General features: G+C 28.1%; 4 protein-coding genes across 15 annotated transcripts; 2 read left to right on the plus strand and 2 right to left on the minus strand.

The window, feature by feature from the left end:
* Window positions 1–1,997: 1,997 nt before the first annotated feature.
* Window positions 1,998–3,439, plus strand: Sap30 (SIN3-associated polypeptide 30). Its single transcript, XM_034327075.2, has 3 exons — window positions 1,998–2,699; window positions 2,983–3,210; window positions 3,297–3,439. The coding sequence occupies exons 1-3, from the start codon at window positions 2,529–2,531 to the stop codon at window positions 3,423–3,425; spliced, it is 528 nt and encodes a 175-aa protein (XP_034182966.1). The 5' UTR covers window positions 1,998–2,528; the 3' UTR covers window positions 3,426–3,439.
* On the minus strand, window positions 3,409–6,999 carry Rrp45 (exosome complex component Rrp45). 6 transcript variants are annotated; one of them, XM_034327067.2, is made up of 11 exons: window positions 5,804–5,952; window positions 5,497–5,605; window positions 5,323–5,417; window positions 5,003–5,225; window positions 4,702–4,919; window positions 4,396–4,623; window positions 4,194–4,327; window positions 4,034–4,113; window positions 3,845–3,971; window positions 3,689–3,760; window positions 3,409–3,547 (listed from the first exon to the last, which is right to left on the minus strand). In XM_034327067.2, the coding sequence occupies exons 2-10, from the start codon at window positions 5,560–5,562 to the stop codon at window positions 3,696–3,698; spliced, it is 1,236 nt and encodes a 411-aa protein (XP_034182958.1). In that variant the 5' UTR covers window positions 5,563–5,605; window positions 5,804–5,952; the 3' UTR covers window positions 3,409–3,547; window positions 3,689–3,695. The 6 variants fall into 6 exon arrangements, with proteins under 6 accessions (XP_034182958.1, XP_034182956.1, XP_034182957.1 ...); XM_034327065.2 differs by lacking the exons at window positions 3,409–3,547; window positions 5,804–5,952 and adding an exon at window positions 6,882–6,999 and having other exon boundaries at window positions 3,593–3,760; XM_034327066.2 differs by lacking the exons at window positions 3,409–3,547; window positions 5,804–5,952 and adding an exon at window positions 6,278–6,403 and having other exon boundaries at window positions 3,593–3,760.
* LOC117605575 (high mobility group protein B1-like 1) lies at window positions 6,500–9,088 on the plus strand. Of its 6 annotated transcripts, none has more exons than XM_034327070.2 (8): window positions 6,500–6,854; window positions 6,970–6,998; window positions 7,141–7,179; window positions 7,894–8,071; window positions 8,206–8,324; window positions 8,405–8,547; window positions 8,605–8,779; window positions 8,855–9,088. In XM_034327070.2, the coding sequence occupies exons 4-8, from the start codon at window positions 7,963–7,965 to the stop codon at window positions 8,915–8,917; spliced, it is 609 nt and encodes a 202-aa protein (XP_034182961.1). In that variant the 5' UTR covers window positions 6,500–6,854; window positions 6,970–6,998; window positions 7,141–7,179; window positions 7,894–7,962; the 3' UTR covers window positions 8,918–9,088. The 6 variants fall into 6 exon arrangements, with proteins under 6 accessions (XP_034182961.1, XP_034182962.1, XP_034182963.1 ...); XM_034327071.2 differs by lacking the exon at window positions 7,141–7,179 and adding an exon at window positions 7,548–7,630; XM_034327072.2 differs by having other exon boundaries at window positions 6,970–6,994.
* A 127-nt stretch (window positions 9,089–9,215) lies between these two features.
* LOC117605573 (tRNA (carboxymethyluridine(34)-5-O)-methyltransferase ALKBH8) lies at window positions 9,216–12,201 on the minus strand. 2 transcript variants are annotated; one of them, XM_076692302.1, is made up of 7 exons: window positions 11,797–12,201; window positions 11,486–11,717; window positions 11,265–11,387; window positions 10,977–11,174; window positions 10,491–10,813; window positions 10,260–10,415; window positions 9,216–10,190 (listed from the first exon to the last, which is right to left on the minus strand). In XM_076692302.1, exons 1-7 carry the CDS (start codon window positions 11,902–11,904, stop codon window positions 9,639–9,641), a joined length of 1,692 nt encoding a protein of 563 aa, XP_076548417.1. In that variant the 5' UTR covers window positions 11,905–12,201; the 3' UTR covers window positions 9,216–9,638. The 2 variants fall into 2 exon arrangements, with proteins under 2 accessions (XP_076548417.1, XP_034182953.1); XM_034327062.2 differs by having other exon boundaries at window positions 10,491–10,876; window positions 11,797–12,200.
* Between the last annotated feature and the right edge of the window lie 304 nt (window positions 12,202–12,505).

A 12,505-nucleotide genomic window follows, 5' to 3' on the forward strand; every position in this document is an offset into this window, starting at 1 on the left:
GATTTTCTAAATACCCCATGCACATCATTATAACCTATGCGCTAAGCGACAAATTATTCACTATAAAACTACGATAAGTACTATAGTACAAGATCCCATATATGCCAATGCATGGCGCAAGTAGCCAAACAGAGTCCGATCGTACGCGGGTTATAGCCTTGACGGTTGATTTATGACGAAACACTCGTGACACAGGCCACGCCGACATTTTATATTACGAATCTGGAATATCTATATTTTCACGACAATAAAAACTGTCACGCGATATCTTTCCACGTATCAACATATAACGATAACAAAGTGCACGAGAACCTTCTTGCTAAACACATCTCTGGGCAGCCATTTGCTATGACGGCTGTGTAGAAATAAAAGGTATATGCACAGTACGCAGCACAGTAGCACTTCACTAAATAATTGCTCGTATTACGTGTATCATATGGCAGTAATAGCCTAGTGATCAATTGTTGGTCGCTGAAATCTGTCAACGCTTGGAAAGAAAAATATTTGGATTTTTCTTACCTGGACGATCCTCTACAGCTAAAAGGATTCTCAGCTTCGAATATCGCGACCCCACGCCACTTGTGCGGCATATGAAAGTGTATGGGGAAAATCTGTATTACTATTGGCTTATTTCAGATAAGCCGCAAAAAGTAAGCCAATCAGCATCAACCTTTTATGTTTTGAAGCGTTTCTTTTTACCCCCCCAATAAAATGTCTACTGGTAGAAAGGGCGGGAAAAATCATGCGTGTAAAGCAGTCTACAGTACATCATTTACTTTGCACTGAAGGATGCTCCATCCATTTAACTAAATAAATATATTTTTAGTAGTAAAACTTTTTTTCGGTTGTTAACGCATTTCAAAATATCTCGTAACAAATAAATAATTTAAATTATTAAGGTTAGGATTTCTTATTATCGTAGATGGCGCTAGGTTCCACAAGCTAAATATTGAGGCGCAAATTGCAGTACCGCCAACGTAATGTAAAATAGATGTATAGTATGTGATATACGTATATCTATACGTTTTGCTAAACGAATTAATGTTTCTTCTGTTGTAGAAGTTTATAAATATATTTAAACTAAATATAAATGCTACATAAAATGTCTCTTAACATATATGTTTGGTAATATAAGGACTAAAATAAGATCGCTTATAAAACCAATAACAACACAATTTATAAGTTTTTATTACTTATTTTATTATATATACTTTTACAATAATAATTCTATTAACTATATTATGTATACAAGTATTTCATAAATAATTAATTGACAGAGCATAACAAAAATATTTTTCTTACAAATATAAAAAATATTAAATTATACAAAACAGTTAAATATGTACATTGCAGTTGATTAACATATATTTAATAATGGTTTAACATTCTGTTAATTTCTTATTATAATATTGTTTATAATAACCCTACAAGTAACGTATTAATTACTTATAATAAATATATTAACTAAATTTCTAATTGTCATAGGCTTAAATAACATTATTGCTTTCATCTATATACGCAATATTCAGCAGAGGAATATGAAAAAGCTATAATTTACTAAATGGATGTTTTATAAATATTATTACCTAGATATTAATTATTCCACAATTATTCCCTTTGTTCTTTATATTTTTTTTTATGATGTGGAGAATGATCAATCAATACATAATTTTTTGATACTATTTTGTTCATTAAATTCTTTTTAATGAATTCACATATATATGTTTTAGTGGATATATTAAAAAACATAAAAGCTGAATATTAATAAATAATAAGAAATAACACAAATTATACAATGCAAAGTTACTTTTTTCAGTGATGGCGCATACAGTTGGTAGAATTGAATGTACTGAATAGAAACTCCAACCACGCACTTTGTATACATATATATAGATGTATTAAAACACAAAATATACATATATATGTGTAATATGCACCTTCACGCAATTTTGTGTGAGTCAATGTAGGTGTGTATATAAATAATAAAACGCGGTGAAGTTGGGTGAAGTGTTGTACTCATAAAATTTTAAAGAATTCTGTAAGAACATAAACGTGTTACGAGGAAATAGCACTGTTAAATGTTTGTCTTTTAATAGAATTTTCGAAGTACATGCAGTAGCTACAGCTGATACGTAAAAATAACTCGTATGTTAAAATGTTGTGAGAGAAAGAAAGTGAAACGTTATATGATATCGTTTAACACCGAGCTCTTCGTAATACGCAAACGCTACTATTTAAATTATCGATTCGTGAGCCTGAATCTTTGTCTAAAATAAAAGAGTAGACATTCCGTGATAAAGGTTTTCTTTTATACCGGTAACGGGGAAATAAACTTCTTCAACGAATTGGATGTTGACAAATGAAATTCGCCAGGAAATTATGAGTGTGAAAAGTAGACGTCCCGGAGTATATTTTACATTGAGACACACTGTTTTTTGACGCAAATACAATACGTCAAAACAATTCGAGGTTGTTAAAGTTCTACATATTCTTCATACTGATTTAGTTGATGTTAAAAATAAAAAAAAATGAATGGATTCAGTACCGGTGAAGAAGATTCCAGAGGAGCTGCTGATCAAATCTGTTGCCTTGTAGATGAGGGTGAACGATGCACTCGACCAGCTGGCAACGCTTCTTATAGCAAACGTATACAAAAAACTGTAACTCAACGGCGATTGAAACTTAATCTCGATCAAGTGGTAATATTATTTATAACAGAAAGTTATGTTAAACATTGTTCAGAAATTTTTTTTTTTTTCAAATTTACTTTATATTATTTCTGTTTCAAATTATTTTAAATATCATTTGTTGTGAATGAAAGATATTGTACATGATCAAATACTTGTACTATTCAACATAAAATATATATTTGTATATTATTTGGATGTGTATTTAATATATTCATGCTTCAATGCTAGTTTTTTGTTTAAAATTAATTAGATTAAATACAATTAGATAATATCATGTTTGATTTATTAATAGGCACGTCACATATATATCTGTGATTATCATAAACAAGTAATACAATGTGCAAGATCTAAGCAACAGCAACAACGTAGACGTAAGGACTCAGAAGAAGATTCTGGTGAAACAGACAATGACCTTCCCGAGGTTGATCTTTTTCAGTTACAAGTTGGTACATTAAGGAGATACAAGAGGCATTATAAAGTTTCTACACGTCCAGGTTTAAATAAAGCTCAATTAGCTGATGTGAGTATTTGATTTAATATATTATAAGTGTAAAAGATGAACTTCCAAGACATGTTATCTCTAACCATTTTTATTATTTATTTCAGACCCTTATGAAGCATTTCAAGACCATCCCAGTAGTTGAAAAAGAAGCGTTAAGCTTCTTCATTTATACAGTTAAAACCAATGCCAATAAATTAGATCAAAAGAATGGTTTAAGTAATGACACCACCTAGCCTAGGCATCATTTCATGAGTTTTGTTATTGTAATCTTTTACTAGTGAGATCAGAAACGAATGTATGGATTTTTACTTGTTAATAGACATAGGTATTTTGTAAGATCTATGTATAAAATACACTGAAAAAAATATATGTATAATGAAGCACATTATAGTATTGTTTATTTTTTCAATTTTTAATTGTCATTACGGTCATACGATAAACATTAATAAAATAAGTAGATTTTGTAAAATTATTTTTGTTTGTTAATATCACTTACTATATATTTATTGCATTAAAAGGGTTGAATCAAGTACTCCAGTAATTTCTTCTTCACTATCTCCACCTAAGTCTAAAAGTACCCCAACATAGTTAATTATTTATATTTGTAATGATAAAAAAATATTGTAAATTAAAGGTACGCGAATAAAAATACCTATATCATCCATCACTTTTTTTTCTTCGTTCTTTATTTCAGCAGTAATTTCAATATCACTTGATTCTTCTTCTGAAGATTCTGTGTTATTCCATGTATTTGGTCCCCCATCACCAAATGATTTACTCTACAGAAATAATATATAATTATATTAATTGTACTAGTTTATATTCATTTCATTTTACTTACTGCATCCATTATTAGTTCAGCAGAACCTTCTCCAGGTTTTATAATTTTACACTTGTTATTTTCCTCTTCTTCCATTTGTACTTCAAAGAAAATACAAATAAATGTTAATTAAAGTACAATAACTTTCATATTATAATGATAAAATCATAAAGATATTTACCATCAGGTTCTACAGTTTCTGTTTTACCCCATTTGCTTAATTTAATACTAATAGATTCACTATTCATTGTAGTTAATTTTTTCATTGTTATACATTCCTTAAAACGATGTGTATTGCGATCATCTTTCTTATACCTAAATATATAAATTCAAAATTAAAAGAGTTCTACTATAGCAACTTAATTAACTGATTTAAATTTTACCTTGCTTCTACATCATAAGTTACTGCTTCTTTAATCTGTTGTACTAATTCAGTAGCATAGTTCGCAGCATAACTAGAAACTGCTGATATAACATCTTGTACAGTCATAGTTTTTGTCCAATAATTAAAATGTAAACAACAGAGTTCTCTATATGAGTTTATACCAAGAGTTAGCTGAGCAACTCCAACCCTTTCTTCTATGTAGGTAGGATCCATAACAGTATTTCCACTAAAGAATAAAATTTTATTAAAAACATATTTTCTAAATTAATTTACTTAATGACATTTTTTTAAAATTAAATCGCACCTTTCAAATGTTATAAATGATACACATACTGGATAGTGGTATAATGTTAAAGGCAAAGGATCTTTTTCACAAAATGGATGAATTATAATGGTTTCTCCAGTTGAAGTTACATCTGGTCTGTGAAAATGTGCAAGAGCAGCTAATGTTGCAATAGATGCACAATCAATTAAATTGCCATCATGATTAATAATATTGATATCAACACGCAAATTCCATACCTATATGAAATATTGAATATTTAATATTAATTATGTATTTAAATAAATCAATATTACAGAAATGGAGAGAAGATATTACCAACCATTTTATCTGCTATGATACACAAAGATTCTAAATCTATACATTTTGAATCTTTAAAACATTTTTCAAGCTGCCTGCTAATTAATACTGATAATTCCGATTGTGTACCACTATCAAAATTTTGTGCCACCAAAGCATTAAGTTCAACATTTATGTGCAACATGCCCTCATTGGGGCGAGAAGTCTTGGGTTGCTGAATGTCACATGTTACTTGTGCTACCGCTCTATAACAAAATTATATATAATTATACTTTATCATCCAATTAAATATCATTTATACAATACAGACATTAGTTATAAAAAACAGAAATTTAAATATACCTTGTTTGACCAAGTAAAACCATACAACTACCCCAGTTAGATCCAAAATAAATTTTAACCGGCCGTGCTTCCAATAAATTTCTACCATCTAATCGCTAAAAAATGTTTCAATTATCCTTCAAATTCAAAATTTGTACAAATTAGTAATTAAGTGTAGTAATTATTAATTCGTACCGTTCCTTGTTCTACAGCTTTATTTACAAAGTTCCTTTCACAGTTTGTCAGTAAAGATTCCTTCATCGTTTTGAAAATTTATTTATACCATCAAACACGTGTAACATTCCTAAAATAAATATAACCTTTAATTTCAGTATCAATATAAAATATTATATTCATACTTCAAGATTATTAAATTATTCATTATTAAGTATAATCAACATCAATTATTTCGTATATCTGTAAAATATAAAATAAGTGAAAAGATCTCATTATCTGAAAACATTTTTTGATTCCAATAGTCCATACAGAAATGTCAACTTACAAATTGATTAAAAACTTGCATTATATGAAAATTATTCCATTTACAAATTTTTCAATTAATGTATATTATTAATAAAAAAATTCTGCAAAATATAAGCATATAACATAAAAGTAATGCATTTACAAATACTCATGTATTAGGAGATATTCGTTGCATTAATTATTGTAAGCATAAGAACCATTTACATGTATCAGACTTATTAGATTATTGAAAAATTTATATATATATAGATAAAATATGTATTAAAAATAAATTTAGAAATTTATTTTTATTAACACCTACACTATATTCTATACTATACAATGTGAAAATCAACAATTACTATTAATTTTATAATACACTAATAAGTTTTGTATTAGTTAAAATTGATATATACATTTAATGATTAGATTATTTTCTAGTTATTTCACATTAATACATGTTTATTAATAAATTATTATTTGAAATTAATGTTGATATTTCAAACAATCGTACTTTTAACATATGAACTTCCCCTAATGCTTTTTCCGTCAGGAAATAAACATTTTTCTACATTGTTAATAACTGTAACCTAATTTTAGAGATAGTAGTCGAAGTAATAAAGCTAGTATAGTTGCTAAAGAAATAGAAACTTCAAAACCTTGTATACAATAAATAATATTAAAAAGTCAATGTATAAATGCGCGCGCGCGAATAATGTGTGTATGTGCACAGCACACAAGTGGCCATGCCCGGTCATATCTGCTTCAATCAGCTTGCTTTATGCGATCTGTTTTTTAATGTCGAGTTCTGTCGTCAATAATCCGAATTCTATGGGTCAATAACTAACGAGTATTGTGTCTGTGAATATTCAGAATTTCAAGAAATCTTAATTCGAGTATTTGATGCAAGTTGCATTTAAGTATTGTACGTGTTTCGTATATAATGCTGATCACGGTACGCGTGATACGTACGGATAGATGCGTATAGATAGGGCCGATCTGTAGAATGGATGCTTAATAAGCTACATTCTGCGTTGCTTATAGTCGCTTTTCACGAACTCTTTGAAACGCTTGCTTTTAATTATTACGTGGTAAGTTATTGTTACATTATCATTTACCTTCCCTATTTAATTTTACTCCGTTTACCATAATTTAATTCTTTTGAGTTGTATATCGAAAAATAGCTTTTATATTGTGTTGTTGTAGCAGCGATTGCCTTTGTACGTCATCTGTAGGTAAATATATGTTACATTTGCCTCCTTCATTACTTGCGTATCCTAAGGCATTTGAATGTTTTACTATTCTTTTTACCTTTTCTTCTTAGAAATGTTTTATTTTTATATTGATAATTGTTTTTAATTTATTTTTTCTGGGAAGGTAGATGATATATTACACACGTACTTCCCTGTTTCCATGGTAATTTTTGAAATTTTATACAGAATTTATGAAAGTATTTGTTATGAACATATATGATCTACAATGTACAATTTAAGTTCCAATTTATAATATTCTTAAAAACATAGTTTGTGTTCAGCATTAAAAATGTTTATACAATAAAATTAAATAAATTGCAAGGGTCCAACATAATCTTATGAAAAATATATAATCATTATTTTTTAAATTAAATCGTTAAATTCAGTATGTTTAGATTATTAATTATGGTATCAATTTATTATAAAGATAGTACATAATTTGTTTCATCTGTAATATAATTTGGCAATAAATAAGTTACTTAGATATTTTTACATTAAAAAATTAAATATTCTTTTATGTTTGTTATATAGAATGTGGGAAAATAGTTCATAATGGTATTTTATTAAGGTCATGACAACAGTTTGTTATACTATATTTCATATACATATTTGTGGTAAGTGGTATTTAATATTTAATGCCTCTTAAAAAATTATATGAAATAGTATATAATTGCTATAGAACTCAAACTATATTTGAATGTTATTATTTTGAATATATAAGAATAAGAAAATAACTTTTAAATTTTGTTTCATAAGTTAAAAAATATATTTCATATATTGTCCTTATAATACAATTACTTCCATTCTGAAATATAACTTTATTTGTAAAATAGTATAAAGAAATAAAGCTTCTAACAGTGATAAATGTCACATACAGATTATTGTGGTTTTGGAAAGATTATTAATTTGTTGAGCAACTCAGTGTGAATAAGAATTTTATTCAATCATGGAATCATCTGATAGAAAGAATGTTTATCTCACAAAAGCTGGTGATAATTCTTTGAATTCTGGAATGAGAGATACAATGATCGTTGGTCAAACAAACATGACACCAGGTAAATTCTTATGTTTTAGAAATATTTATACTGTTATTGTATAGAAACAATATATATCGTAATAATATAAAACTTGTAAACACCGATTTAATATATTAATTTATGGATACATACATTAATTATTTAATTCTTAGAATGTGGTGAGTCTGTAATGAAACCTGGGAATGTATCCAGTGTTTCAAATAATCAAGCAAAATGGTCAAATACTCAGAGTAAAAATTTTATCATTAATGCAGTACCAGTGAAAAATGAAGTAAGATTATGTTAAATGTTATAATCAAGGATATTATATGTTAATAGGGTATATGTTAACACAACTATATGTTATCATAGATTGTACACCTTGAAGATGGAGCACATTGCAATAAAAAAATGTATTATTATGATAGACATTACACAGGTCATGAAGAAACAGAAAGACCAACTCGTAGAGGAACAAAAAGATACAGAGATAAAGATGCACCCAAAAGAGCATTGTATGTGTTAAAAATGTTAACTGATATTTGATGTTTTCTTTACAAGTGTTCTTTTAGGTCTGCCTTTTTCTATTTTTGTCAAGAACTGCGCGGAAAAATGAGAGAATTACATCCAGAAATGGGAGTAGGTGATATTGCCAAAGAGCTGGGAAAATTATGGATGAGTACAGATCTTCAAACTAAATCAAAATATATGGCAATAGCAGAAGAGGATAGGGCCAGATATGAAAGAGTAAGACAATTTCAACAAATATATATACTTATGCGTTTATAAATGAAATATTAATTTAATATTTTAATTGTTTAGGAAATTATTGCATATAATAAAAGAGTAAAAAACTATGATCCGGAAGAAGTTGGGCCTGTATAAGTTTTTTCCTTAATTGATTGAGGAAGAAGGGACAGTGTACTTTGTCCTAATTCAAGCACTCGCCAATTAAAAATGTATAACAATTTTACTAATAGTTTAGTATTGTCAATCGTTGTATATATTAAGTACACTGTTGACATTAATATCTAAAAATTTTTCTGTATCAAATTTGGTTATAACTTTTGAAAATAGTATTTGCAACAAGCTGTCATTTTACATTAATTTTATAATTGGATCCTATTTTTTGTGAATAAGGTGTGCTAATATATCTACAAACGATACCTAATACACATTAATATCAATAGTAATAATAATGAAAACGATGATGCTGGTGATAATAATAATAAAAATATTATTATTATTAATGATGATAACGATCATCTATATTGCTAATAAATATGTTATACACAATTGAAGCACAATAACAAAAGTCAAGCAAGGTGAGCTTTGTACAGTGCACTTTTCTTGTCTAATTACGCATTATTCATGTTTATAATGATAAAACTAGATATCAGGGACTATTTATATCTAAAACCCTGTATAGAATACATATTCCATGTATTTTGTTCTTTTTCCAATAAAGATAAAATCATTTAAAATATTATAATCCTTGCATCTTTATTTTATTAACCAAATTATTCCTTTTATTTCTGATTTGTTTTAGCCACGAATATAACCGGTAAGAATTGCAATGTAAATTTGTAACAACGTATTGTTTCACCTAATTTATTTTATCTTTCTTTTGTAATATTACACACCAATTACCTTGATCATAATATATATTTTCTATTATAAAACTAGACACTTCGGAACATAATTTTGGAAGTTCACCCTCTTCAAACACATGATAATATCTAAGAAAATTTCCTCCTCCTTTTCTTTTCCATGGAACAAGCATATCAGTGGACGTAAAGTTTGTACGATTTTCATGTATCGGTAACGATACACCGCATTCTGTTATTTTTTGAGTACATACAACATTTTCCTTTACACTTGAGCCATATTTTAAATAAGCTGTTTGAACGGAATCTTTTTCTTGTTCTTTTGCCCATACATAAATTAAACACTTTCCATTTGGTCTAAGAACACGTCCTAATTCAGAAATAGCTTGTCTTCTTCTTTCACTAGTTGAAAGATGATGAATTACAGCTATGCTTATTATTGCATCTATACTATCATCTCTGTATGGCAAGTATAAACAATCAGATAAAAATACTTCAAAACCTTTATCATAACATATTTTCATTAAATTTTGACTTCTATCGCATCCAATCTACAAATGTTTCCTTTATTAGAAAGATTATTATGTAATAAGAAATCATGTAAATTGAAATTCCAGTACCTTGAATATATGTTCTTCTTCATACAGATATTTACCATTTCCACAACCAACATCTAATAAGATATCACCCATATTTAAGCTTTGAAGAAATTTTGATACATTAGGCCATTGTTTATGTCTTGTTTGATCAAAATGATTTGAGATTTGGTCATAAACCTATGTGTTACAAATTTAATTAATAATGTTTCATGTACAAGTAAGATCATATAAAATATAGTTTATAATTCTTACTTCGTGTACATATAAATTTTCTAATCCTGTAGCAGCTTTATTATCTATGATAGTAGTGGTGCCATCTTGTTTGGTATCACAGTATTTTGGAAAATTGCATAAGCAATTACCGCTACGTACTTTTCGAAATGTAAACGATATTCTTATTCCTCGTGGTTGCGTTGTAACTCCAGTTGGAGTTTTCACCATATCATTATGTCTAGGATAAATTCCATGTGACCATGCATATCGAGCATCTCCGGACATAATTAACAATGAACGAGGAGGTAGAAGAATAGCCGCTTTTATATGTTCTCGTTTAAAATCCATAATACATGCAGAACCTAATGATAATGAAAGTATACTGTCCTCAAAGACGCTATGCGTGTCAATATGTGGGGGTATACCTTAAAATGAAAAATATTGCCAGCCTGTTTGTACTTGTATCATAGTGATATACACATAATATTAAAATTTGTTTCATTTTTAACTATTAAGTAATAATACCTTGACCAGGTAAATAGTGATTAATTGTCAGCTGATCATATTCATACGGTACATTGTGATATTTTTCAAATAGCACATTTAAAAATTTATAATCTTCAGGAATAGGAGTAATAGGTTTATCAAGATCTACTTTGTTTGAACCATACTGAAATTCATATCCAAAGTGTTTGACTTTCCTATGTTTTAGGTCACATGATTCTGATATCAGAAAATAAATATTAATATTGTCATAAATTTATCAAATCCTAATATATTATGTTTTATGTAAAAGTAATAAAATTTTTCTACCTTCATTGCTCCAACTAATTGAATTAATTAACATTTTTTCTTCTTCTTCAGTTATAATATTTTCTATTAATTTAAGTCCAGGTGGAAAGTCATTAGACCAATCTTCACAATCTAACTCAGGAACTAAAACAAAATTATAATACATAACTTTCATTTCTATGATTCATTTGTTTTGAAGAATTAAATATATTTTAATTAGCATTTAAAAATTTATTATATACCTGCTTCTGTAAATGCTGCATACAATGGTGTATTCTGCCCCTTAATCTTTATTAGACCATGAATTTTGTTATATAAACAAGCAGCATCTTCTATTGAATACAATTTTATAAAACAATATGATTTGTTTAAAGGCATTACTAAATCATATTTGTTAATCAATGGATCTATAATACGTTGTAACATTTCTCTTTGAAGCCCGGTTACTAAACCAGCATTGCAAATCATTATATACTGGAATAAAATATAACATCAGTATAAATTATACATTACTGTCAGTAACAGAACATTATCATTTTAATTAAATATCAACCTTTGTAGGATTATCACAACAATTAATATTCATGTCTCTAAGAAGTCTGTAATGAGCCCTTTTTTGTTTACGATGACTCTTTTTACTTATTTTTTCTTCCATTACCATTATTTTTAATAAATATTAAATTACACTTATTTATTATAAATATATAAATACAGCATTGAGCACAGTAGGCTTCCATTTATTTATTTATAATCATAAGAAAATAGTTTTGGTACTTTGCATTGGGTTCGATTACATGTACATACTATATGTCATTAAGCGATGTTAAGAGGTAAGAATGTTTGTTTTTATATTTTACAATTGATTTATAAATTAAAACTTTAATTATAATTTAATTGTAAAATTAAATCACCCATAAAAAGTAACCTCAGGTTCAACCGTTGCGCTATCTATACAAAAACGGCGGAAACTACTCAACAATTTATCGATCGATTTTCCGAAACAAGGTGAACAGCTGGCGGCATCTATTAAAACTAGTAGAAACTACTTGCCAACTTATCGATTGATCCTCTGACAATCGGTATCGATGAATTATCAATCAAGTTTTTTACAGCCAAGGCTTATCGATAACCAGTTTTTGCTAGTGAACCGGAAGATCGATCGATAAGTTGTCGAGTAGTCTCCGCCGTTTGTAAATAGATGGCGCACGGGTCGAATTTCTGGTCATCCAGAACAGTAACTACAGAGCGAGCACCCCCTTCTG

This window comes from Osmia lignaria, chromosome 14, assembly GCF_051020975.1.
Source record: "Osmia lignaria lignaria isolate PbOS001 chromosome 14, iyOsmLign1, whole genome shotgun sequence".
Classification (NCBI taxonomy): domain Eukaryota; kingdom Metazoa; phylum Arthropoda; class Insecta; order Hymenoptera; family Megachilidae; genus Osmia; species Osmia lignaria.

What these genes read in the sequence shown, in the direction of transcription:
- Sap30 (XM_034327075.2), top strand. Translation starts at nt 2,529, where the DNA reads ATGAATGGATTCAGTACCGGTGAAGAAGATTCCAGAGGAGCTGCTGAT. An exon ending in AACTTAATCTCGATCAAGTG is followed by an intron (nt 2,700 to 2,982) that starts GTAATATTATTT and finishes ATTTATTAATAG; the next exon opens with GCACGTCACATATATATCTG. An exon ending in ATAAAGCTCAATTAGCTGAT is followed by an intron (nt 3,211 to 3,296) that starts GTGAGTATTTGA and finishes TATTTATTTCAG; the next exon opens with ACCCTTATGAAGCATTTCAA.
- Rrp45 (XM_034327067.2), bottom strand. Translation starts at nt 5,562, where the DNA reads ATGAAGGAATCTTTACTGACAAACTGTGAAAGGAACTTTGTAAATAAA. An exon ending in GTATCATAGCAGATAAAATG is followed by an intron (nt 4,920 to 5,002) that starts GTTGGTAATATC and finishes TATTTCATATAG; the next exon opens with GTATGGAATTTGCGTGTTGA. An exon ending in AAAAGTGATGGATGATATAG is followed by an intron (nt 3,761 to 3,844) that starts GTATTTTTATTC and finishes GGGTACTTTTAG; the next exon opens with ACTTAGGTGGAGATAGTGAA.
- LOC117605575 (XM_034327070.2), top strand. Translation starts at nt 7,963, where the DNA reads ATGGAATCATCTGATAGAAAGAATGTTTATCTCACAAAAGCTGGTGAT. An exon ending in CAGTACCAGTGAAAAATGAA is followed by an intron (nt 8,325 to 8,404) that starts GTAAGATTATGT and finishes ATGTTATCATAG; the next exon opens with ATTGTACACCTTGAAGATGG. An exon ending in GATGCACCCAAAAGAGCATT is followed by an intron (nt 8,548 to 8,604) that starts GTATGTGTTAAA and finishes GTGTTCTTTTAG; the next exon opens with GTCTGCCTTTTTCTATTTTT.
- LOC117605573 (XM_034327062.2), bottom strand. Translation starts at nt 11,904, where the DNA reads ATGGTAATGGAAGAAAAAATAAGTAAAAAGAGTCATCGTAAACAAAAA. An exon ending in TCACTATTTACCTGGTCAAG is followed by an intron (nt 10,877 to 10,976) that starts GTATTATTACTT and finishes TTTCATTTTAAG; the next exon opens with GTATACCCCCACATATTGAC. An exon ending in AAAATTTATATGTACACGAA is followed by an intron (nt 10,416 to 10,490) that starts GTAAGAATTATA and finishes TGTAACACATAG; the next exon opens with GTTTATGACCAAATCTCAAA.